The sequence below is a fragment of the Macrobrachium nipponense genome, chromosome 15, assembly GCF_015104395.2.
Source record: "Macrobrachium nipponense isolate FS-2020 chromosome 15, ASM1510439v2, whole genome shotgun sequence".
NCBI classification, from domain to species: domain Eukaryota; kingdom Metazoa; phylum Arthropoda; class Malacostraca; order Decapoda; family Palaemonidae; genus Macrobrachium; species Macrobrachium nipponense.
In genome coordinates, this window is record NC_087208.1 from 55,462,864 (window position 1) to 55,487,316 (window position 24,453).

General features: G+C 38.4%; 2 protein-coding genes across 6 annotated transcripts in view; one reads left to right on the forward strand and one right to left on the reverse strand.

Moving 5' to 3' along the window:
* The window catches only part of LOC135194957 (eukaryotic translation initiation factor 3 subunit M-like), a 96,865-nt gene extending 81,621 nt beyond the window's left edge, over positions 1 to 15,244 (forward strand). For both annotated transcript variants that reach the window (XM_064221193.1, XM_064221194.1), the window contains 5 exons: positions 8,884 to 9,108; positions 11,508 to 11,655; positions 12,737 to 12,854; positions 14,598 to 14,741; positions 14,863 to 15,244. In XM_064221193.1, coding sequence (XP_064077263.1) covers positions 8,884 to 9,108; positions 11,508 to 11,655; positions 12,737 to 12,854; positions 14,598 to 14,741; positions 14,863 to 15,062 — 835 coding nt within the window. In that variant the 3' untranslated portion in view covers positions 15,063 to 15,244. The remainder of the gene's footprint in view (positions 1 to 8,883; positions 9,109 to 11,507; positions 11,656 to 12,736; positions 12,855 to 14,597; positions 14,742 to 14,862) is intronic.
* A 745-nt stretch (positions 15,245 to 15,989) lies between these two features.
* LOC135194956 (protein unc-45 homolog B-like) overlaps positions 15,990 to 24,453 on the reverse strand; it is a 37,383-nt gene continuing 28,919 nt past the window's right edge. For all 4 annotated transcript variants that reach the window (XM_064221192.1, XM_064221189.1, XM_064221191.1 and 1 more), the window contains exons 12-18: positions 23,853 to 23,994; positions 20,703 to 20,959; positions 20,311 to 20,491; positions 19,406 to 19,609; positions 18,990 to 19,169; positions 18,705 to 18,845; positions 15,990 to 18,278 (exon numbers count right to left, since the gene is read on the reverse strand). In XM_064221192.1, the coding sequence (XP_064077262.1) occupies positions 18,141 to 18,278; positions 18,705 to 18,845; positions 18,990 to 19,169; positions 19,406 to 19,609; positions 20,311 to 20,491; positions 20,703 to 20,959; positions 23,853 to 23,994 (1,243 nt within the window). In that variant the 3' untranslated portion in view covers positions 15,990 to 18,140. The remainder of the gene's footprint in view (positions 18,279 to 18,704; positions 18,846 to 18,989; positions 19,170 to 19,405; positions 19,610 to 20,310; positions 20,492 to 20,702; positions 20,960 to 23,852; positions 23,995 to 24,453) is intronic.

Genomic DNA, 24,453 nt, shown 5'->3' on the forward strand with positions numbered 1-24,453 from the left:
GTCGAAAGCCTTACGGAGGTTATGGAGAATCCTCACCGATCAGGCGTCCCCTCGGCAGGATCTGTAAACGTCCCAGACTGCCAGTTCGCCATTGGAAAGGCGTCCTAAAATAGTGGAGGGTGCGTCCGATCGGCTCTGTCTCGCTCTCAGGCCTAGATCTCTTCCAAGCTCACAAGCCCAGAGGAAAGAAAGGAAAGTCGAAAGCCTTACGGAGGTTATGAAGAATCCCCACCAATCGGGCATCCCCTCGGCAGGATCTGTAGAACGTCAGACTGCCAGGATAGCCATTGGAAAGGCATCCTTCAAAAACAAAATGCGTCTCTTCCGTTTCTTCATCTTACGTCCGAAACCCGACGAAGAATGTACATGTTTGGAGTTCGGACGATCTAGCGCGTTCTCTGAAACTAAGAGAACACTGAGCGCCAACTGGACTACAAGCGAAGAGCCAGCCAGGAAGCGGCGTTCCAACAAGCAAGCGCGAGCCACGTTCCAACAGCGAGCCGTGTTCCAACAGACTAGCGCGAGCCGCGTTCCTACAGCCAAACGTGAGCCGCGTTCCGGCAACTGAGCGCGAGCCGCGTTCCAGAAAATTTTTCTTGGCGCAAGGCGCCTTCAAAGAGAAAACAGACGGCTAGACTGAAGAGCCTTATAGTAGAGTGGCAATCAGAAGGATCCTTCCATTGAACGTTTACGGGCAAGAGGCTCCTAAAAGGAGACTAGAGGCGCTGGGAACTATCAGGGCGCACGGGACCTTCCACGCAAGCGGAATGTTCCAGGAGCGAGTCTCCTTTCTAGCGTGCGGAACATTCCAGGTGCGCGGAACTATCCAGGCGCTAGGTGCAAGGATCCAGGCGCCAGAATATTCCAAAATCTTCTTTTGAGAGAGAGGTGAGTCGCGAGGCTCCTCTTTGAGTTTTTAACTTGAGCAACTTTCCCCAGGCAAATGTGCAAGATATCGCACAGGCGGCCGTCGCTTTTGTCAGAAGGATTCTGATACTAAGAGAAGCCCTTTTTCATTATTCAGAAGACTCCTGTGTTAGGCAGTTCCTCTCAATGCGGACTCTCTCCTTCATTCATGCTCTTCCCTCGTTATGAGGAGGCAAGAGCTTTGGGAGTTTTTCTTAATAAGAATCTCATCGACGTTTGGGTATGATGGCGTATAGGAAATATCTACTTCCTTCCGGAAACCCTAGAGATGAACAAGAATTCTGTCTTCCGCGATTTATGAGGAAATCACGAAGATTAAAGAGTTCCTGGATCAACTTCCTTCCTTAAGGAGATATATATACTCTTTCTATCGTTCTATTAACGAAAAGAACGAAGATAGTAGAAGGTATTAGAGTTCTGCTGTATGAGAATACGATACAGTCAAATCATACACACATACCATAGTTACTTCTTTGCTGTGCAACTCAATTACCAGTATTCTTCTAGGACTTTCCTAGGAAGGACTACGCTTAAAGGGATTGTTAAGACAACACCTACTTAGCTTCTAGATTTATCGAAGTCTTGTTTCGCTTAAATATGCTTTAATAAGAACTTCCTGAAGTTCGATAATAATTTTATAAGATTCCTTTATTGAATGGAGTAGCTGGCAACTCTGGAAGAGTAAGGCCAGACGGCTAACGGAGACTGCTATCGCTTAGACCAACGCAGTACCATCTAGTTTGCGGTCATGAGCAGGCGGTTACATCTCTCTCTCCTGTGGGATGGAATAACTAACCGTATCTCTCCCCTACAATCGCGGTCTTAGCCTCGGATTGAGGGGATAGTTAAGCTAACATAAATAAAATATTGTCTGCCTTTTGCTAAGAAGCTTTCAATAAGAGAGATATTACAACCTTTCAATGCTGTTTACCGTAGGTAACATTATTAAAGGATTGTATCGCAGCAGAACATTATATTATATAATGCTCTCATGCTTACGAAAGCATGGCTTATTAGAACGTATATAAAAGTTTTTTCCTACTAAGAACGGAATTAACATGTGAAAGGATGTCGGGTACCATTAAGGCACAGATGTTCCGGCACATAACCTAAAAAGAATTAAAAAGAAGCCCAGCCCAACCTGGCGCAAAATTGCGCCAGAAGCACCATCCAAGATATTTTCTCGTTTGAGCGAGTTATTAACCTAAGAGTCCAGTAGCCTCTCGGACAGCAGGCTCAGTAACGGCAAGATTCGTTCCTGTTTTCGTTACCCATTTAATCGGAAAGGGGTCGCTTACAAGGAACGATGAAATGATTTATTTTAATCACTTAGGCCAATTCCACGACTCTCTCATATCGCAAAGAGCATCGAGAATCTCTCTTTTCGCCCCTGTTTGCGTTAACAAAAGAGAACCTATTTGGAAAACAGACAGGGAACGTAAGGATCATTAAGAGGTTAGATGCAAGGTTTTGCATGTCCGTGAGGACCTTCTCGATCGACGATAATAACTGTTAACGTATGTCTAACATTTATTGGAAAGAGTTGTGAGAACCTGCGGAAAGTCTTCTTCATAGATCTCTTCGCAAGGTAGAAGACGAACAGGCTTCCTATAGACTGCTTCCTTTTCCTCGAACCAAGAGAGGTAGCAATATACGTCATCTTTATTTTTAGAAAGGGGAATAATCTTTAGTCTTTTTTCCCCTAAATCTAAATTCTTTACAGAATTTAAGATATAGGGCGTCAAAGAAAGAGAGGATAATACTTTTTGCCTCATTTTGGCCTTAGAGAGGTCGGATTCACAGAGGTCACGTTCTTCTCACAGCATGTTTCGGAAGGCTTTTCCAAGAGAGTCTGGATATTCTATCAGAATCTATTATACATAGACCTGAAGAACCTCTCCACTCTGAGTCGGTCTGCGTGCAGACTGACCAGAAGTAGAATGAAGGAGAGGATTTTTCAAGGTAAACGACAAGAGTCATGCTAAAGACATAGAATTGCTGCAGATCGTGTTAGATGGAATGGGAAAAAACTGGTCCTCTTCGATACCTCTGTGAACCACATAGCGGTTTTTCTTCCCTTTCAGGGGGAAGAATCACCTTTGTATATATATGCTATCAATGAAAGGGAGAATTAGAGATAGCAGAAAAAATTAAGATCTTGGGATCTTATACGATACTTCTTTACGACAAGAGTAGGATATCATGTACTTAGAATGGGATCCTTTGTCGGGCCTCAGATTCCGTGTTCCGACAAGATGGAACTGCTCCTCATCAGACTTCTTGGAGAAATTTTTATGAGGGAATTCTTTGTTTCTCTTGGTCCTAAACGACCAAGAAGATAAGTGAATTTTTTGAGCATTGGAATCTCGCATCAGATTCTATGGAGACTAGGCAATGGGTTCTTGCCAGCATAGTATGTCTGGCAAAAGAACTAAAACCCCCTATTCCTGACTCAATGTTTTCAGACAGAGGTTTCGTTGTCCAGGCAGGGTACTTACGTTTTCAGCTACAGTAGAATGGTTCAAACGTTTGCCTACAGAGTCTTTGGAATGCGATGACGGCTCGAAATGCTTCCCACAAGGTGTCCAGAGGGAGACAATAAAGAGCTAGAAACCAGGAGTCCTCCCAATTTCAGCTCGGAGTCTCCTTCGACTTCCAGGCTTCTTCCCTTCCTTCGGGCAAGGATAGGGAAGATTCTGCAACGAGAAACCCCTTCAACAGGTAAGAAGAGATCTCGTGAGCAACGGAAGTACTCAAGAAGGATCCTCCTCGGAGGAAGACTCTTATCTCTCGTACTGTTAGATATCCTATCGTCTACTGGATGTAGCTGACTACAATCACCTCCCCGTGCCGGAGAGGCCAAAGCTCAAAGTGGAAGAATTTCTTCCACCCTTCTCCAGTCTCCTGATTAACTATTGTCGATGTTCGGGACTTTCGGACAATGTAGCGCCAACCAGGCGCCATATGCCAAAACAGGCGTAAAAAACGCCAGAGGCAGACAGCCCCAAGAACACTGTCATTGTCTGATGAGGAGAAAGAGCGGGCCTACAACCTGGCACAGATGCGCTAGAGAAGCGAAACAAATTGGGACAGATAAAAAGAGTGTCTGATGTGGACATCGCCAGACCATCCTCGAGACTTTACCAAGCTCGAAGCTCTGGCAAGTGGGGAGGAGCCAGCCAGGCGCGAGGCACCAGGCAGGCGCGAGGTACCAGCCAGGTGCGAGGCGCCAGGCAGGCGCAAGCCTGGCTCTAGGCTTCATCCAGAAGAGATCCTTTTCAGAGAAAGCCCTGGTCTTCTTCTTTGAAACAAATGTGATCGCTAAGCACTTCTTGAGTAACTTTATGATTCCTTCAAACAGCTGAGAATTAAAAGCGCTTGAAGTACGAGCTTTTATGAATTCTTGTTCTTTCCAGAACAATATGTCGTGAAGGACATATTAGCTGTAACTTACGGAAGATGCAACTCGGGAGTTGACTTCCCTTTGCACGAAGGAGGTCAAGTTGACCTACGAGAGATCCTTCTCTCTTGGTTATACGTGTCTACGGATACGTTGCTGGGATAGGGAGCCGACACTGATCCTTAACTAAGTGAGTTAATTTTTATTTTAACATAGTGTTTTGTTCTTTGGGTTGTTTGAAAGGAGTTTGGGGATAACTTTTTTCAAATTAAGCACAAACCCTCGTGTTAGGATCAGGTGATCGGGATCGGTGTTGTGCTCCTTAATTATGCCACTAGGCATAGGTGTATTGTCATGTAAGTGGATAAGACCCCATTGACAAATGACCTTTAGATTCTGTCGAGTAAGTGGAATAAGACCCCATTGACAGATCTACAGAACTCTTAGCATAGGTCAATCGCTCGCTGAGGTTCTTAAGATGAAGCAGACTCCTAGCAATAGCTAGGAAGTCAACCCTTTGTCTAAACACATAGGAACCAAGGTTTTATTTATTTATTACCTACAATATATGTTGTTTACCTGTCTAATCAGTGAATAGCTGTCTCTTACCCTCCACCAAAGGGTGCCAATCAGCTAAGTATATATCTGTCAGGGAAGTTGAATGTATGAAAATGATATTGTTATGATACAATAAAGTTTCATTCATACTTACCTGGCAGATATATACGATAAATGGCCCACCCAGCCTCCCCGCAGGAGACAGGTGGAAGAGAAAAATCTGGTTCTAGAAGGTAATGGTTCCTATTCCTGCCACCCAGCGGCAGGACGGTAGATCACCTGACCTACCTACCTGTAGCGTGTGCCGCGAAATTCGAATTTCTGTCGGGGACGATGGAGTCTTAGCTAAGTATATATCTGCCAGGTAAGTATGTATGAAACTTTATTGTATCATAACAATATCATATTTCTCAGCCCTTTCGAGGAACTACCCCTGGCAGACGTAGTTTCAGATCCTCAGGAAAGAGGTCTCAAAGAAGAGGATCAAGACAAGGACGAAGCAGGGTTTGACGAAGTTTGTCCTCAGACAGCAGTAGGAGCCAGACTCTCCAACTTCTGGCAAGTTTGGGAAAAAAGAGGAGTGGACCTTTGGTCCATTCAGATGCTCAAGGAGGGGTACAAAATCCCATTCCTAGAAAAACCTCCTTTAACAACGTCCCCGATAGATCTATCGGCCAGGTACTGAGAGCATTAAAAAATTCAGGCGATTCAATAACAAATGTCGCTATTGTTAGAAAAGGAGGCAATAGAGAAGGTGCAGGATGTAGAATCACCAGGCTTCTACAATCGTTTATTCCCGGTGCCCAAGAACTCAGGGGGGATGGAGACCAGTGCTGGACGTAAGTGCACTCAACGTCTTCGTACAGAAGACAAAATTTACGATGGAAACTACAAAATCAATCCCGGCAGCAGTCAGAAAGGAGGACTGGATGGTCTCACTAGATCTACAAGATGCGTATTTCCACATTCCCATCCACCCGAGCTCCAAAAAATACCTGAGGTTCGTATACAAAGAGGAAGTACTATTCCAGTTTCGAGCTCTTTGTTTCGGACTAAGCACTGCGCCTCAAATTTCCACAAAATAGATGTCGAATGTCGCAGGAATGCTGCATGCTAGACTGGTCAGAATCTCTCTGTATCTGGATGACTGGCTCCTCAGAGCTCCTTCCTACAGTCGCTGCCTGGAGGATCTTCAGAAGAAAATAACGCTGTCAGAGGAATTAGGACTTCTAATAAACAAAGAAAAATCTCAACTGATCCCTTCTCAAGAAATCCTTTATTTGTGCATGAGGATTCAGAGTCTGGATTTTTGGGCTTTTCCGTCTGCCTCAAGGATAGATCAAGCCCTGCGAAAGATTCAGGTCTTCCTAAGCAAACAGAAGTGCTCTGCGAGGGAATGGATGAGTCTTCTGGGCACCCTTTCCTCTTTGGAGCAATTTGTTTCCTTGGGAAGACTAAATCTTTGCCCCCTGCAATTTCACCTAAATCGGCATTGGAAAAAAGGAAAAGATCTGAAGACAATGTCGATTCCTATTTCGGAAACAATGAAGCAATGTGGAACGACCCCGTCAAACTTCAGGAGGGTTTGTCCCTAGAACAAAAGAACCCAGACCTAGTGTTGTTTTCCGACGCCTCGAACTCGGGGTGGGGAGCAACTCTGGGGAAGTTGGAGTTTTCGGGGTCCTGGACAAAAGAACAAATGAAGCTCCATATAAACCAGAAGGAGATGTTGGCAGTCTTTTTAGCCCTCAAGGAGTGCGGAGAAGTGGTTCAGAACATAGTAGTGCAGGTCAACTCTGACAACACCACGGCGTTGGCCTACGTCGTCAAACAAGGCGGAACCCACTCGAGGTCTCTTTACAAGACGTCGAGAGAACTCCTTCAGTGGGCAAAGTTGAACAACGTGAGCCTAGTCACTCGGTTCATCCAAGGGGAGAAGAATGTGTTGGCAGACAGCCTAAGCAGGAAGGGTCAAGTATTGTCCACGGAATGGACTCTGCAAGAACCTGTGGCGCACGTGGGGGCGACCTTGCATAGATCTGTTTGCCACAGCGAAGACGAAAAGGCTGGAGACGTACTGCTCCCCCGTACCAGATCCAGAGTCTCTTCATATAGACGCTTTTCTCCTAGATTGGTCGCACCTCGACGTGTACGCTTTTCCACCTTTCAGAATAGTAAACAAGGTTATTCAGAAGTTCATGTCACACGAGGGCACCAGGATGACTCTCGTAGCCCCCTTTTGGCCAACAAGGGAATGGTTCACAGAGGTACTGGAATGGATGGTGGACACACCGAGAAGCCTTCCTTTGAGAGTAGATCTTCTCAAACAACCCCACTTGGAAAGGTATCACGAAAACCTCCAAGCTCTACATCTAACTGCCTTCAGACTATCGAAAAACTCATGAGAGCTAGAGGCTTTTCGAAGGAGGCAGCTAGTGCGATCGCAAGAGCAAGGAGAGCTTCTACTATCAAGGTCTATCAATCCAAGTGGGAGGTTTTTAGAGGATGGTGCAGAGACAACTCTGTTTCCTCTTCCAGTACCTCTGTGACTCAAATCGCTGACTTCCTTCTGTATCTTAGGAGAAGGCGGAAGTTTTCAACTTCAACTATTAAAGGATACAGAAGTATGTTAGGTGCTGTTTTCTGACATAGAAAACTGAACTTGTCTGAAAATAAAGATCTCCAGGACCTTCTCCAATCCTTCGATACCAAGAAAGAAGTACAACAGGAAGCTCCTGCATGGAACTTGGATGTAGTCCTGAAGTTCTTAATGAGTGAAAGGTTCGAGCCTTTACGTTCGGCCTCGTTTAAGGATCTAACTATGAAGACACTTTTTGGTCAGTTTGGTGACAGCCAAAAGGGTTAGTGAGATCCATGCTTTCAGCAAAGTGATAGGATTTAAACATGACAAAGCTGTATGCTCCCTACAGTTAGGTTTTCTAGCTAAAAACGAACATCCTTCACAACCCTGGCCCAAATCTTTCGAGATCCTGAGTCTTTCGGATTTAGTTGGCCAAGAGTTAGAGAGGGTTCTGTGTCCAGTGAGAGCTCTAAAATTTTACCTGGAAAACGAAGGATTTACGTGGTAATTCTGAAGCTCTTTGGTGTTCTGTCAAAAAGCCTGCTTTACAAATGTTGAAGAATGCGCTTTCCTTTTTCATTAGAAACCTTATAAGGGAAGCTCATTCAGAATGTAGTGAGGCGGATCTCAAACTTCTGAAGGTGAAAGCACATGAAGTTAGAGCAGTGGCAACATCTGTAGCTTTCAGACAGAGCAGGTTGTTACAGAATATAATGGACTCTACTTTCTGGAGAAGTAAGTCAGTATTTGCCTCACACTATTTGAAACGTACAGACTCTTTACGAAGACTGCTACACCTTGGGACCATTCGTAGCAGCGAATGCAGTAGTGGGAGAAGGATCTACCCCTACAATCCCATAACCTAATACCTTTTTCCTTCCTTGGAACTGTTGAATTTTTATGGTTGTTTGTGGAGACTGGACGCAGTCTTCCACAATCATTGATTTTCAGTCAGGTGGTCAGTTTGTTCCTTGGTAGTGCCCGGAACAAAGGTATTGGATGAGGTCCTGTCACATAGAGGTTATGCTCCGGTTGACAGCTCCTTAGAGGTCTTCAGCCCCCTGGGTGGATCGCTGGATCTCTTAAGGAGAGCGGACATAATGAGGCAGATCATTAAAGTCGGCTTCCTTAAACAGGTACGAACCCGTAAGTTTGTTTATTAACTCTTATGTCAATCCAACGATACTTACCTGGTAGTTATATATAATTTAATTCCCACCCTCCTCCCCTCTAGAGACTAGGGGCATGGAAGATCTGAGGAATAGTTGGAATGGTTCCAGGTACCTGGTTAGAGGGCGCACAGCGATTGCCGCGAGTTTTGAAATTCTGCCGTGACGTCACAGGGACTTAAGCTATATATATAACTACCAGGTAAGTATGTTCAAAAATTTATTTTATTTTTAAAATATCATTTCAGGCTTAATTTGCTGTTCCATGCCTTGCCGGAAAATCTTGGTGTTCGTTACCATGTCTATTATACCATGGTACAAGTGTCGGGCCAGATTAACCAGGTTCAAGCAGTTTACCAGTCTGTGGAAAAGATGCGAACCACCTTGAATACAGCGCAGCCTCCCCCTTCCACTGAGCAGATGCAACAGTTACTTCGTTTATTGCATCAGACACTTCTGGCAAACAAACTCAGGTAAGTGCCAAAACTAAAACCAAAGAAATTTGTTTCTTGCAAAGAAAATGAAAGGTAATTGCAAGAATGAGGACCACGAAATGCTGAAATTCATGACACGAGTGCATGGGGAAAATCTCGATTGTACAAATGAAGAAACTGCTGAGAGCGGCTGGGAAACAGACCGAGATGTCAAAGATAGAAATGGTTTTGGCATGTGATGAGAGTGGTGAGGAGTGCCCCCAAAAAGTAGATTTAGATGTAACAAGAAGGGGACTTTGAAAATTTAGGAAAAACTTGAAGATTTAGATCAGACACTAAGGAAAGAAGACAAAGTAAACAATGCAATTATAGAAATGGTTATGTGATTGTTCTAGGAAAGGTGTTATGGATGAACTCTGATCTCTGCTCTTAGTGTCAGTTCTTAGTGTAACGGATTGTGTCACAAGGTATTGGGGGACATAACTTGGTGTAAGAAGTTTTTGATGCCTTCAGTGTATTACATAAAAAAAATGGGGAAGAGTGGGGAGTTTAGAATCCTGTTGTTGTAGTTGGATAAGCCTTAGAAGTAGAAAAATCTGTTACTTTGGGGGGAAAAACAGGTCTGTGAAGCAAGAGTTGAAAGAGAATAGGATAGTAGGTGCAACATGGATGAAATGATGAAAAATTGCTAGACTAAAAAAAGGGATCCATTGGTAGTGACAGCAAATTCTTACAATAGGTACATGGGCCTAGGCTTCCATATGCAGCAGAAACGTGGGCACTGACAAGGAAAATGGAGGAGATTTTGTAAATAGGTTACTGCAGAATGTTGAGATTCGTGGGTACATTACAGTAGACGATTGCATTACAAGTGAAGGATGTGTTGTCCAGAGGCTGGAAAAATAATTAAAATTCTCAAATATTGATAACGACCAAGATTGATAATATTTAGATGTGTTATGAGAAGGCTGAGGAATAGTTTGTTACAAAAGCAGTAAATAAGAAAGTAGCAAGATGAAAATGCAGCAACTGTCAAGTCATAGACACCCAAGGATTGATTCTTGGCTGGAAAATTTGGGACAAAGGAATATTGAAAAATTTTAATAGCCCTAGATAAAACATGGTACTCACTGACTTCCCTCTGAGAGACGAAAGCTATAAAAAAAACAGGTGCTCATAAGGAGGTATGGTCAAGCTCCACAACACCAATGCCAGATTCTAGGTAGGTAGACAAACTGTTAGCTAGGGAATAGAGTCATCAGATGGGTCAGTGCTATGTTCACTCTGCATCCACTACAGTATTGAAATTAGTTGATGCACAGAAGAGCAGGTTGAGCATCTGTAAAGGGGGACATTGAGAAATGGTATAATACCAGCACTACTTGCACTAGTAGAAGTTGAAATTGCAGAAGATGGCATGTTAGACAGCAGAGGAACCTCCACCATTCAGAATCAATGAGAGGCACAGGTACAATAACAGTGGGAGACACCTAGGTAGAAAAGGTCTAGCATGTTTCAAGGTATCCACCAAAGAGTGGCCAATGTTAATTATTAATAGCACCATGCAATATCAAAAAGAAAATTTTTTTCAAGAATTCCAAAAAGTGTCATCTGGTGACCTTTCAGACAAGGTAGCAGCAGAAGGCATGGGCACAGGAAGAGGGAGCAGGTGATTTGATGATGATAAGGTAGCAAGGGAAGTGGTAACTAAGGATCAGATCAGATGAGGCAGATAGTAATGTCCTTCCTGGGAGTGGCAGGATGAGCAGAATGAGTATCACTCTGGGGAACCTTATGTAAAGGAGTCTTCTGATGCAGAAGAGGAAGCAGTATGAATTGAGGACTTTCCAGATCTCATGCATTTCTTCTCCATTGCATAACCTAGCAAATGCATTGGAAAGCAATGCAGGAGTGATATTCATGCCATAAAATTGCCCAAAAAGAATGAGGAGTAAGTAATGCATTATTTTTGGCTCTATCCATGCTTTGACCTAAACTCCATATTCCATTCTATTCCATTGGGGCTTCTCAAGTCTTGTATGGTGAAAGTTGATGGGACGGGATTTTGTTGCACAGTAGTTAGGCAATATATGATTAATGGGGCTGTGAACAACTTGCTGTAAAAATGTTAATGCTGGTAATTACCCAACAACTAGGAAACTTTGATCTCTTGATTTCTGTCACAATTCATACAGGATGAATTTTATGTTTGTCTGTTAGCACTTGGTTTTGTCTTAAGAAATGGCCCTGTTGACTCTATACTTAGTTCAGAAGTTTTTGGCAAAATCAGGTCCAGTGGTTTTTAAACAGTATTGCTATTTTAATGTTAATTTTTCTCATAAAATGTTAGGCAGAATTTTACTGTATGATTTACCATTTGTCTTCTTTATGTCATTTCTAAGTTTTTGTCATTTGCCAACATTTAATGATTATTTCAGTGAAGAGGCAAGCAAAGTGATGATTGAGTTGCTTGGGACATATACCACAGAGAATGCATCTCAGGCGAGAGAAGATGCCCACAGATGTATTATAGCATCATTGGCAGATCCTTCTACTTACATTATGGACCATCTCCTTACTCTAAAGGTATGTTTTAGATGTCAGCATGTAATTTTTTCTGTAGAATATCACATATCTGAAATAGTTAACTCAGAGTTGTAGCATGCCTGATGTAGTTAATGCATTACTTTTTATACATAATTTTTAAACCTCTCATGGAATAATATGATGACGTCTCGCTGCAGAACTGGTCTCTATACAAGGGATCTAGTAGTACCTTTGGCTGTTATAGTGTATGATTGCACATTGAGCACCCATAATCAGGGGAGAAAAGTGTCTTTTTCTTTTTTTTTTAGCTGTGCTTCCACAAGTTGGTGTTTAAAAATTTTGCATTACCTAATGATACCCTGGACAACAAGGATCATGGTCCAGGGATGTTGGTGGTCTCTATCCACATAGACAAGCCTTGAGGGCTGACAGTTTGATTTGTGTGTAATCAAATGATTTGTTCTTATGGTTAGCACTGTATGGGGATAGAGCTGTCAGTGCACCTGTGCGCTACACTAAGGTATTACTTAGGTTATTTGCAGCATGCCTTCAGCCCCTAGCTGCAATCCCTTTTATTTCTTTTACTATACGTACCTCCTTTCTTTTCATATTCTCTTTTTCTTCCATCTTACTTTCCTGTTACACCATTCAGAACTTTTACTATCGGTTTGTTTCATCGCTGAACGACCTCATAGGTCCCAGTGTTTGGCCTTTGGCCTAAATTATACATGCAGTTCTGTTCAACAAAGAATTTAAATGTACTTGAAAATGTAAACTGTGTTAGAGACCAGTTCTGATAGGCATCGTTATTTTGAATGTAATCGTGAGGTAGAGGCATTTGAATTTTTTTTTTATTAATAAAAAGTGTTTGAGGGCACAACATCACATTGGAAAGTGAGGGTGTAGTGGGTGTCTTGCAGAACTTAGTATACACAGTGGGGGATGTTTTTATTCTTGAGGGATACAGTTTGGTATGGCTGGGATTTCATGTTGATAAATATCTGAAATTTTATGATAAATTGATGTGATATGAAAAATTGTGGTCATATGTGATATGAAAAATTTTTGTCATTTGTGAAGTTTTATGATAGTCTTTATTTTATACAATATTGTCTTACAGCCTGTCAAGTTCTTGGAAGGTGAACTGATCCACGATTTGTTGACCATCTTTGTATCTGAGAAACTTCCTGGTTACATTCATTTTTACACTAACCACAAGGAATTTATATCATCCATAGGTAAGTATACATTTTTTAAAGATTGACTTCGGCAGCCTTTTCCATATAATCTGGTCTCTGTAACAGCAAAAGCAAATAATAATTGTTGTTCAAAAACTTATGCTAGGTCATTTAATTTATATGGCCAGCTGTATGAGAGTTAAAGTAGTACAGTATTTATACTTAGTAGTTTGGCTAAACTAATTGATTTTATCTGCTTAATGTCATGTTATGGCATTTTAATTTTTAAACAGTGATTGAGGCTCAAAAATTAGTTACAGAAAGACCATTACAGTCTCTACATCTTCTATGTATTGAAAAGGTGCATGTGATGAGGGCCAGGCCTAGTAGCAATTTCTTGATGTTTCCAGAGCAAAATGTTCTAAAAGATTTTGTGATACACTAATGTGGACCCAAATTGGAGGTGGGTTGGGGCAGTTACTGCTCAGTGCATGTTGCATAACAGTCTGTAAATGTTACTAAAGGTTTTTGGTTATGTCCTTTTAAAAATTGTGGAGCAATGCAGCCCTCTGAAGTTGGAGCAGCGTGATTGGGCTAATGCTTCACAGTATTACCTGGAGAAAGGTTGCAAGAATACTAAGCTCCACTATAGGGTTTAGTATCAGTGGGGAAGAGGTTTCATTAATGAATTTATAGGTTACTTTTTCATTAATACTTATTGTAATTTATTTAAATAAGCCAGTCTAATCAACTTGATAAATAAATTGCTGTATGTTAAATAAAATTACTGTATATGCTTACAGTTTGTGGAAGTGGTTGGGAGAAATTCCCTATAACTACAAAACTTCAATCAATTTCCATATGCTGTACATTTGGCATAGAAAAAATGTAGCAGATTTTTAAGTTTTTATTTCCACTGTTCATTATAATTTGGCCCTCTTAAATAGATGTAAGTAAAAAGCAAACAAGTATAATGCTAAAGAAACTCTGCAGCAGCTGACAACTAAGCTCATTTTATATTGGGTAGGTATCTCCATTTATATTTCCATAATTTTGAGGTAAGGAACAAAAAGGACTGGTCTTGTGTCTAGCATTAATTTGGGTGGGGTTGGTATCAGCACACTGTAGGCATAACAATATTTTCTGAGGTATTTTTTTAATCCCTTCTTGGCACAGCTTCTTATCCTCTACGTATTTCATATTAATTCCATTAAATCTTTATCTCCTTGACTTTTTTACAACATTTTCATACTTAAGTATTCACATTGAAAGGTATATGCTGTTTTGATGTACTCTACTAGGAACCAAATCTTCTCAATTGCAGAATCCAGTTATCACAAAAGGAGATTACTTTTGGCGACTGCTATATTAATATACTCCGTGGTTAATTTTATGCGAGATAAATCTTTCTGACTGGCCAGAATATGAATTGTCAAAATCTCAACTTAAATTTCTTGAATTGCATTGGGCGTGTCTTGTTCATTTTTAGTAGCAACCAGCCTGAGAAGAGCCTTTATTAGGCTCAGAGGTCTGGGTAAACTAATCCTTTATAATAGTAGTCCGATCAGTGATAGTTTATGACAGTGATGTCATGGAAATCTGTAGATAGATCACGAAGTCAATTTGGTAATTATGAGTTATGCAATAGGATTTGTAGATATAGATTTGATAACTATATCTATATTTAATTTAATACTTCCAAATATGATGGTATTCCTAAATACGTATCATGAAGTGAATATGAAGTTATGGTGCTCTACTTACTCATTATTTCATTAACATCCTTTACACTTTTTTTTGCAGGGCTTGATCATGATGCTAATGTAAGAAAAATGAGGCTGCTGACTTTCATACAGATGGCAGAAACACAGTCAGAAATGACATTTGAACACATCATGCAAGAGTTACAGCTTCCATCAGAAGAGGTTGAAGGATTTGTCATTGAAGGTATTTACTTTTGAATCTCAGGTACTACTAATGACTTAAAAGTGGCCTATTTCATAGAAATACCGTGTTAAAAGATTACTTGATGGGGTTCATGTATTTCATATCTAAAACTTCTTTGCAGCTCTGAAAACTAAGCTTATCAGTGCTCGAATGGACCAAAGCCAACGGAAAGTGTATGTTTCTTCAAGAGTCCACCGCACTTTCGGCCGTAATCAGTGGCAAGCTCTTCATGATACATTAACTCAGTGGCGGACAAACCTTAATCTGGTAAAGGATTCAATGCAGGCCATTGTCAATGCACCCATGGCAGGTGCTAAATGATTGTAGGTTCATCACTGGCACCATGGGTCTAAATACAAGGGGGATAGTATGGATCCACTTGTTTGGTATGGTTCTTCATAAATGTGTAAACACTCATGTTATGTAGAATATGGAGGTAAGGTCTTGAGTATCCCCAACATTTAAAATCTGTTTTACATGGAATACAGATCTTGAGGTAATAAGCCTTTTAATTCCTTTCATTTTTATTTTTAATACCAAGTAGTGTACTTTTACCAGCATTGTGGATATTGCTAGAAGCTTTAATACCGTTTTTGCGTTTTCACCGCTACACTGTCAGTTTTATTTGTTTTACACTCTGCTCATATTTGTTCATGTTAAATCGTGTTTTGTCGAGTGAAAGATAACTTTTTATTTGTGGAAATCTGGAGCCAACTCATTCATCCCATAGAATGCTACTGCAATTGTTTGCAGTTTTTCCCTATTTCTAATTTTCCGCTTTGTGTTTTTGCAATCTGGTAGTATTGATTTGGTTTTAGCTCATCAGTTTTCTTTACTGTTGGCTTGGAGGAATTCTGTTCTTTTCATGATTTATTCTCATGATAAAGTTTCTACTGCTCTGGCAAGAGCAATGCCAATGCTAAATTAGCAGGTGGAACATCAGACTTGTTATAGGATCGTTTCCATGGGCAGTCTCCATCTTGCACGTACACCTGTTTTCACCAGCTTACCAGCATTATCCTGAAGCCGTAAAACATGAGTATACAGTGTTATTGTACATTCAACCTGATGAAATAGACCAAAAGACCAGGAAAACCACCAAAGGCAGTAAAAGCAGTAGGAATACTTCAAAGGCTGATATAAAGAGCATTTGTCCAGTATAAGCTTAGAACTTGACAAATGGATAGTTGTTCTTTTTCTAGCTTATGTACACAGAATTGACTATTGGTTCATAATGAGAACAGCAAAGGCCTTTAAATAATTTATTTATAAAATTACATTACAAAATCTAACAGTGTTTTAACCATTAAGGCACAAGAACAAGTTTCTTCACAACAATAATCTTCATTAACTGTACTCAAAAGTTATTCAGCTGTGACTTATTTGTATTTAAAACATGGAACCAAAATGGAAATACTGGATAAACAGAAATTACAGCATAACTAGTTTTAAGTACAGCATAATTTACATAGCAAATAAGAAGGCTTTTCAAAATTAAACATGATAATCTGTTCTGTAATGATGATTCACTCTTGAGATAACCATTACTAAAAGCAAAAATGAATCATTAGGTTATCAGTAACAGCAAATATCAGATTATTCAGAAGTTGAAAACAACTGATATTTGTAAGTCACTATTGTATCCAGTACTGCTAGGGAAAATTGTGCAAAAAAAATGTTGACCCTGAATTAGGTGAACTTGCCGTGATCTCATTAACGTTGTCTTTCCCATAGATCTGTATGGGCAATTCACATTTTTTAAGACACATACTTTTAGAATTTCTTTCTGCTTGGAAATACAACACTAAAGATTTCATTTTTGAGAGGTGGTAAACTATGTAAAGATGAAATTTAATTTGTGTCTTGTCAGTGGCTTCAAGGTCCATAACTAATCTTGAAAAAAGGAAAAGGGGATAGTATTCAAGTTCATTTATCTTTGTACTGAAAACAAATGTACAGAAGTGCAGTGGTAACACCTCATAGTTTTATAAATTATTGATAGTTGTTTCAAACATTCATTCACCAGGTTATTTGTAATGTATTAAGAGTTAAACTTGGGTAATGTAGTACTTTAAAGTATTTTGGACTTAGCTCTGGGATAAAACTCAACATGACAGATGTTTATTACTGCACACTGTGAATAGGATCACTTAGTCTTGTGTAGCCTTAGGTGAATTTCTTGTTCCGTATATGTTGAATTAACTAGGCTTTCAAATATCCCTCATGTGTGTTGTACTTTCTAATGTAAATTGCCAAGTAGCTTGTTAAAAGAATAAGTTGTCGCTGCACGTGAAGGTTCTAGTTTCAACTGTTGTATTGCTACTCACTCTACAGTGAGTTTCTGGTAGGTGTGTTTCAATTTTAACTGAAGGTATATCGTTTCTTGAGTCTTTAGTACTCAACTGAAATAGAATTTAGTCATTTAATACAGAGAAAGGTTATTCCTTTGAGAAATTTGAATATTTAAAGTATTCTCGTGATTTGCTGTAACATGTTGCACATGGTTTTTGCTTGATAACTCCATTTACAAAGTATTTATTTTTTCATGAAGAAAATAAGTCTCTCCTATGATTTGTAGACCTGACTTTAGCTTGAAAATATAGGTATTTTACTGTATTCACAACTGGATTATGGGGACAACCTTTAAATTTAGAAGTGCACTTTTATTGCAGTTGTTTTCAATGGTTTCTGAAATTTGTACATGGCTAAAAATGGGTTTCAACCATTCAGTATAGCTGGTTGTAGGTACTGAATACAAAATGGACAAAACTATACTTGTACAATACAAAATTATGCATCATGCTTATCAAAAAATACTATCAACAAGGAAGACTTGCAACCTTCATAAAACAAAATAGGATTGCAATTTTGGTTTTGGAATACTTATAACATTTTTTATGCCAAAAAAAAAAATGTTTTAAGAAATTTCAGTAATTTAAAAGATAACTGTAAGGGCCTGGTTAATGGCAATAAAGCAACTTTATTCATGGCCTGGCATGCTTAGATGTATTCCGCTGACAGAAACAATACTTGGTAATATTACAAAAAATTCTATTAGCACAGTGACTAGAATAAACAATTACATGTATTGTAGGAGGGAAAAAAAAAAAAATAGTCCTTGCAGAAATACTCGCCTATCACAATACACATTAGAAGAATTTTAAGAGCAAAAATGTACCAGTATATACATACTGAACAAAAATACACCAGTACATACATACTGTATTTTGTCTAACATAAAATAACCAGCCCGAGAAGAAGAGTCTATTAAGCTCAAGAGGTCTGGATGAACTTATCCTTATTATTAATAATAAAAACACCACCATAACAAATAAACAAGTGAGCGCAGCTCAACGGCAGAATAATTAAATAACTTCACTGAATTTTGAACACATTTACTTAATCATCAGTTGCATCTGGGTCTTTAATGAGTTTCCACTGTTTTGCACAAAGCTTGAGAGTGTCATGGGCATACTCACGGGCTTTAGGGTGGACAGCTTCAGGGTTATCAATCTTTGCAATGGCTTCCAGTGCATCCTGTTTATGAGGAAGAAACAAGTATATAAATATTAATTTTTATGAGGTGGATGCCAATTTTACAAAGTCTGGTTAAAATATTATTAATTTGGGATAGAATTTGAGTCAAGTGAGACTAAATCCAGTACATAAGGGACAGATTCAGATGGAAACTGCACAAGACAGAAGACATTAAGGTAAAAGTCATTATAGTTATTATGTAAACAACCTTCATTACAATATTGCTATTTTTCTCCAACTATCAGCTTATGGTAAACATTTTCATTGTTCATACGCAAACAAACCTTCAGTCTTAGCAATACGATAATTTCTAGCATTGTCATTTTTGCATTGGAGGTAAAGTGTTATTCAGAATGCATTTACATTGCAAAAATGTCACTTGACTTTGTCAATCTCTAGAAAATAACTTCATCCTAATTTACTTACCTTGCAATGAGTGTCAATAACTTTCTCTGCACTATATTTGTCATGGGCTACAATAAGGTACACAATAATTGTACCACGGTACATTATATCCTTGTCAGAATGTGAAAGCAGGAACTTGAGTATATTTTCCCAGTCTAATGCCTAAAAAAAAAAAATTATATTTATAATAGCTTGTAATTATAAGAAAAAAAATTGGTATTAGAACATATGAAATGCAAGTTTCAGCTTCAAGATATTGCATTAGTGCACATATAAAGGAAATTCATTCTATCAAGAAAAACTTACATCAAAGATTCTTGTAACACATGCTGGTGATTCTGGCATTACCATGCACAGTGCACCTGCAGATGCCTTGATAATTTCCTCGTCTTCATCTGAGCAACTCAGGAACAAATACTTGAATTTGTCATTCTTCCCCTCCAATATTTTTATAACTTCTGGTGACATGCACATGTTGGCCATACACTGAAAGACAGTACTGTATGTAAATAATAGTCATACAAACAAGCAATCGATCTATAATAATATTAATAACTGTGCCCCCCAAAAAATTATTTTCTCATATATTTAAATTATACAACACCTGTTTTTAAGGTGATCATACATTTGAATATCTGAGTAACAATATAGTCATTATACAGTATATTTTCAGATCATGTATACAGTATATTTTCAGATCATGATTTCCTGAGTTAACTAACCTGGAATGCTGATCTCCTTATCATATCGTGATGTTCAAACATATAGTGTTCAATACTATGCAAACCCCTTTCTTTGATGATACGTTTCCTGGCAGACTCTGAGATCCCCGCAATATTTGTGAGACCCATTAAAGCTTCAAAGTTCTCTATAGCAGAACAATCTGGATCCAGCAGCCTCATTAATGGTTTCACAACCTCATACACCTAGAATGATGGGAAGCATGAACATCATAACTTTCCAATCTATTTGGCACATGACCAAAGCATATGCATGAACACTCTAAGACCTGCTAAAGGACTAACATTAATTTTTTTCAGCCTTAATGTTACAAATCCTATTCTTTAGGGTTCAAAATAGTTACAAATTCTACTTGATTGTCTGATTAATTTATGTAAATTAGATCTACAACAAATTCACTCAGACTAGAAATTAAATTTTGACTGAAAGCTAAAGCTTTGACAAAATTACTCCAAGAAACACTCTCAATATACTTACAGTATGCTTTATAAATACATTCGCAACTTACTTGCATAAAATCAAATAATAATCAACTACATTGCTGTATATGCCTTTCAAGAAAACTGGCTTCTACAAGGTGGTAAATCCCAAACCATTCTGCAATGACTGATGGGTGTTATTAACTATATGACATGTGCTTTGGATGTCCTATCCTTGGGTACTTGAGAAACTTTTCATGTCCTCCTGCCTGAGTGGGGAGATTAATTACTCCCTACAGGGTTCTCAAAGAGGATCAGATTCTTTTTTAAGATAATGGAAGAAGCTCATTTTCTTTAATATAATTTTTTAAGGTGTGAAAATATTTATAAAACAGTATGAAAAAAAAAACAGGACTAAGATTAAAAAAAATTAGAACTCTATGAAAGTGTGACGAAATGATACTCACCCTCTGGCCTGGGAAAGCAACTTCGGGATTTATGGTAATGGCAATGCGAGCCAAAGCCTGAGCAGCAACTTTCTTTCCTTTTTCTGTGCCATCTGTTGCCAAGGATAAAAGGGCCTTTGCACCACCCTGCTGCACAATGTGTCCACGATTTTCTTGCATTAGGCACATGGCATTGAATAACCTAAAATAAAGTAATGAACCTCGCTATAATACTCAAACTTTTTCAGCATACTTGACAAATATATTAAGAATCAACTGCTTTTCCAACGTAAATGACAAAGATGATGTCAGCACTGTACACTAATTTATTCATTTTTTAAGTGAAGATAACTTCATTTATGAGACAGAAAACTTTTAATACCCTGAAGTTTTCCATATCACATGAAACTTGCCTGCCAATAAGTTCCCTGGAGTTTTTACTGTCAGTTTTACTTAAAGCTGTCAGAGCACTACCAGCACCTTCTTCAACCAGAATATTTATACGTTTATCGATAAAGTCTTGATCATCTAAGTCACTCTTCTCAGGGACATGCTGTTTAGCAAATTTGGCAAGTTCCACCATCTCGGGGATAGCTTCTTGTTCATCATAAGCATTGCAAAGATTCACAAACGTTGATACGACACCATATAAACAATTCATATCACCAGACTGATGGGAAAATTAAAAATAATTACATGTTTGGAAAAAAGTAAAAGTAAAATTGTTGGGTGCTACCTTGGCCTGTTATCTATGAGTCACCTAGTCCGAGGTACTATGGCAGAAGCCTCCTTGGGATGCAGTGTTTAGTACTAGCCCCTTGGGGATCAAAGTACAGGCAGTCCCTGGCTTACAATGTTCCAGGGTTACGACACTTGTCAATTATATTTGTCAGAAATTAGTTCCAGGTTTGCGAAGCATGTGCCAGGGTTACAACGCTTACGGCGCCAATCTTGCGGAAGAAATATGACTCCAAAAATGTAGTTTACATAGTTTTTAATACAATACACCTGAAGCATTAAAAGTAAGGTTTTCTTAGGATTTTCGGCTTACGGCGCATCTCAAGAATGGAACCCCCATCGTAAGCCGGGGGACTGCCTGTATATACACCCATATGCTTAAAAAATCACAGTAGATGCACGTGACTTCATAAATAAGCGAATTCCACAGGAAAATGATAGTCAGAAATCCAAGCACTTTCGTCTTTACTCAGACATTGTCAAGGAGTTTATGAGGTACAATTGGAGAGAAGGTCTCAGGTACAACACAAGATCAAGAATACCAGATGGTTAATTGTCAAAAGGGTAAAAATTAAAAGAGATAATCCAGGATTATCGGATATCACATGGTCACAAACCTAAACAGATGGACCCTAACCGAAATTACAAAGTTTCTTTACAGTCCAAAACATGTAAAAACTGAATATATTAATTTTGTTGCTTATATTTATCTACAACTTTTTTCATTATGAAAGCATCAAGTTTAAATAAACCAAGACTTAAGTTTAGAACATTTTCTATTATTTGACTTTATGAAACAAGATTCAATGATATTCCTTTTAACTGTGTCATTACATGGGACTAAGGCTCTTGCTTGACTCCAGTTAATAGGATGGTCTAAATCTCTCATATGTACGAATAATGCATTCGATATTTGCCCAGTTCTCACAGAATACTGATGCTGTTTGAGACATTGTGAAAGAGATTTACCGGTTTGTCCATAATAGACTTTATCACACTTTTTGCAAGGAATTTCATATATGCAGCCTGGAAGATCTTTAGGAGAATTTTTGATTATTAAACTCTTGACATTAATATTACTGAAAACAACATTTGTTTAAAAGCTTTAAAATTCTAGGAATATCTAAAAACCTTTCATCATAGGGTAATTTTAGAATGTTATTCTTACTAAATTCAAGTTTGTCATTAGTTGAATAAAATGTTATTCTAGCTCTTTTCCTTAATAATCTCAATAATTTAGTCCCTTCTATAAAATTTACCGTAGAGGAATTGTCCATAGAAATGATAGAAATTTCACCTTTTCAGTCTTTTGAAAATCAACTAACATTGCCTCTTTTGTTCATTACTATTCCAATCACCATCAAAATGTTAAATTCTCTGTTTTTTTCTGGGATGTTTTTAAGGGCTTTACGTGTTTGTAGCCCGCAGTTTATTGACGCTGAAATTAAAACTATTTATGATATTGCAATGAAACATAAATACCCAAGGACTTTTGTAGATGTAGCATGGAAAAGAACTAGAAAAACATTTTATTCAAATAATGACAAACTTGAATTTAGTAAGAATAACATTCTAAAATTACCCTATGATGAAAGGTTTTTAGATATTCCTAGAATTTTAAAGCTTTTTAACATAAATGTTGTTTTCAGTAATATTAATGTCAAGAGTTTAATAATCAAAAATTCTCCTAAAGATCTTCCAGGCTGCATATATGAAATTCCTTGCAAAAAGTGTGATAAAGTCTATTACGGACAAACCGGTAAATCTCTTTCACAACGTCTCAAACAGCATCAGTATTCTGTGAGAACTGGGCAAATATCGAATGCATTATTCGTACATATGAGAGATTTAGACCATCCTATTAACTGGAGTCAAGCAAAAGCCTTAATCCCATGTAATGACACAGTTAAAAGGAATATCATTGAATCTTGTTTCATAAAGTCAAATAATAGAAAATGTTCTAAACTTAAGTCTTGGTTTATTTAAACTTGATGCTTTCATAATGAAAAAAGTTGTAGATAAATATAAGCAACAAAATTAATATATTCAGTTTTTACATGTTTTGGACTGTAAAGAAACTTTGTAATTTCGGTTAGGGTCAATCTGTTTAGGTTTGTGACCATGTGATATCCGATAATCCTGGATTATCTCTTTTAATTTTTACCCTTTTGACAATTAACCATCTGGTATTCTTGATCTTGTGTTGTACCTGAGACCTTTCTCTCCAATTGTACATCATTAACTCCTGTGAAACTTGCTTATACACCCATATCTATATTGTGTGGTCGAAAATTATATTAATTTCTGTGTGCAGCTGTCTACTTTACATTTACCATTTGTGCTTAATACTAGCACCTCACAGTAGGTGATGCATAGATAACAAGCCTAAGTAGCACCAATCATCATTTGTACAGACTGATAATTGACCCTTCATGAGGAAGGATGATACGAGAGATTAGAAAATCAATCGGCATTAGTATACTACTTCAGCAAGTTACATTTCATTGTACGTATAGTGAAATTTATTTTAATTGCAACACAATGATTAAATGTCAGTCTAAACTGAGAAGTGTGCAGTCTCCATTTCAGCTTAGTGACTACATATTTGCTTACAAGTTATTAGATATAATTGTCTTACTAACTGAAAACGTTCTGGCTCCAATGATGAAGCGTTAACATTGTTTTAAGTTTCAAAACTAAAGGTTGGCTACTGTACATCTTAATGCAATATATAATTGAACTATATCTGAATGTACAGTATATGAATTCCAAAGCACCACCATAATAAGAAAATTCCACTGACATGAAATAGAGGTAAGACAAACCTTTGCTAGTTCAATCATAGAACGAAGGGCATCTACGTCAGAAATGAGCTTCTCCTTGACTTCAGCATCAAGAGTCAAGTATGCCAAGCCTTCACATGCCCATCTTCTCATATCCACATCTTTAGAAGGATTAATGAGGAACCTGGAAGAGTAAGTGGTTTCAGCATGTCCAAAAATAAAATCCACTTAACTTTACATATGTATACAAGGGCAATCCAAAGTTGAAATATGCACTACATTTTATGAAAAGTAATAAATTTTGTATGATACATGAAAATTTTTCTATTCACTACAACTAAAGATCCATAACTATAAATATTCCTTTTTAAATATCAAGCCACTATTAAAATAACGCCCATCTCTAATAACTCAAATTACTACATAAAAATACATTCAATTTTAAGTATTCTCCCAATATAAGTTTAACACTGATTACAAACACTTAAAACTAAGCTAACTGCATTCTTATACGTATGCCCTTTACCACTTCCATACCATCTATTTATATGTTCTTGCGAGTCAAGAAGCTGTGACGTCTTTCTGGTGACTGACGCATGAATTTAATGACACCAGAATAATCATAAGTTACAAGTTTCCCATC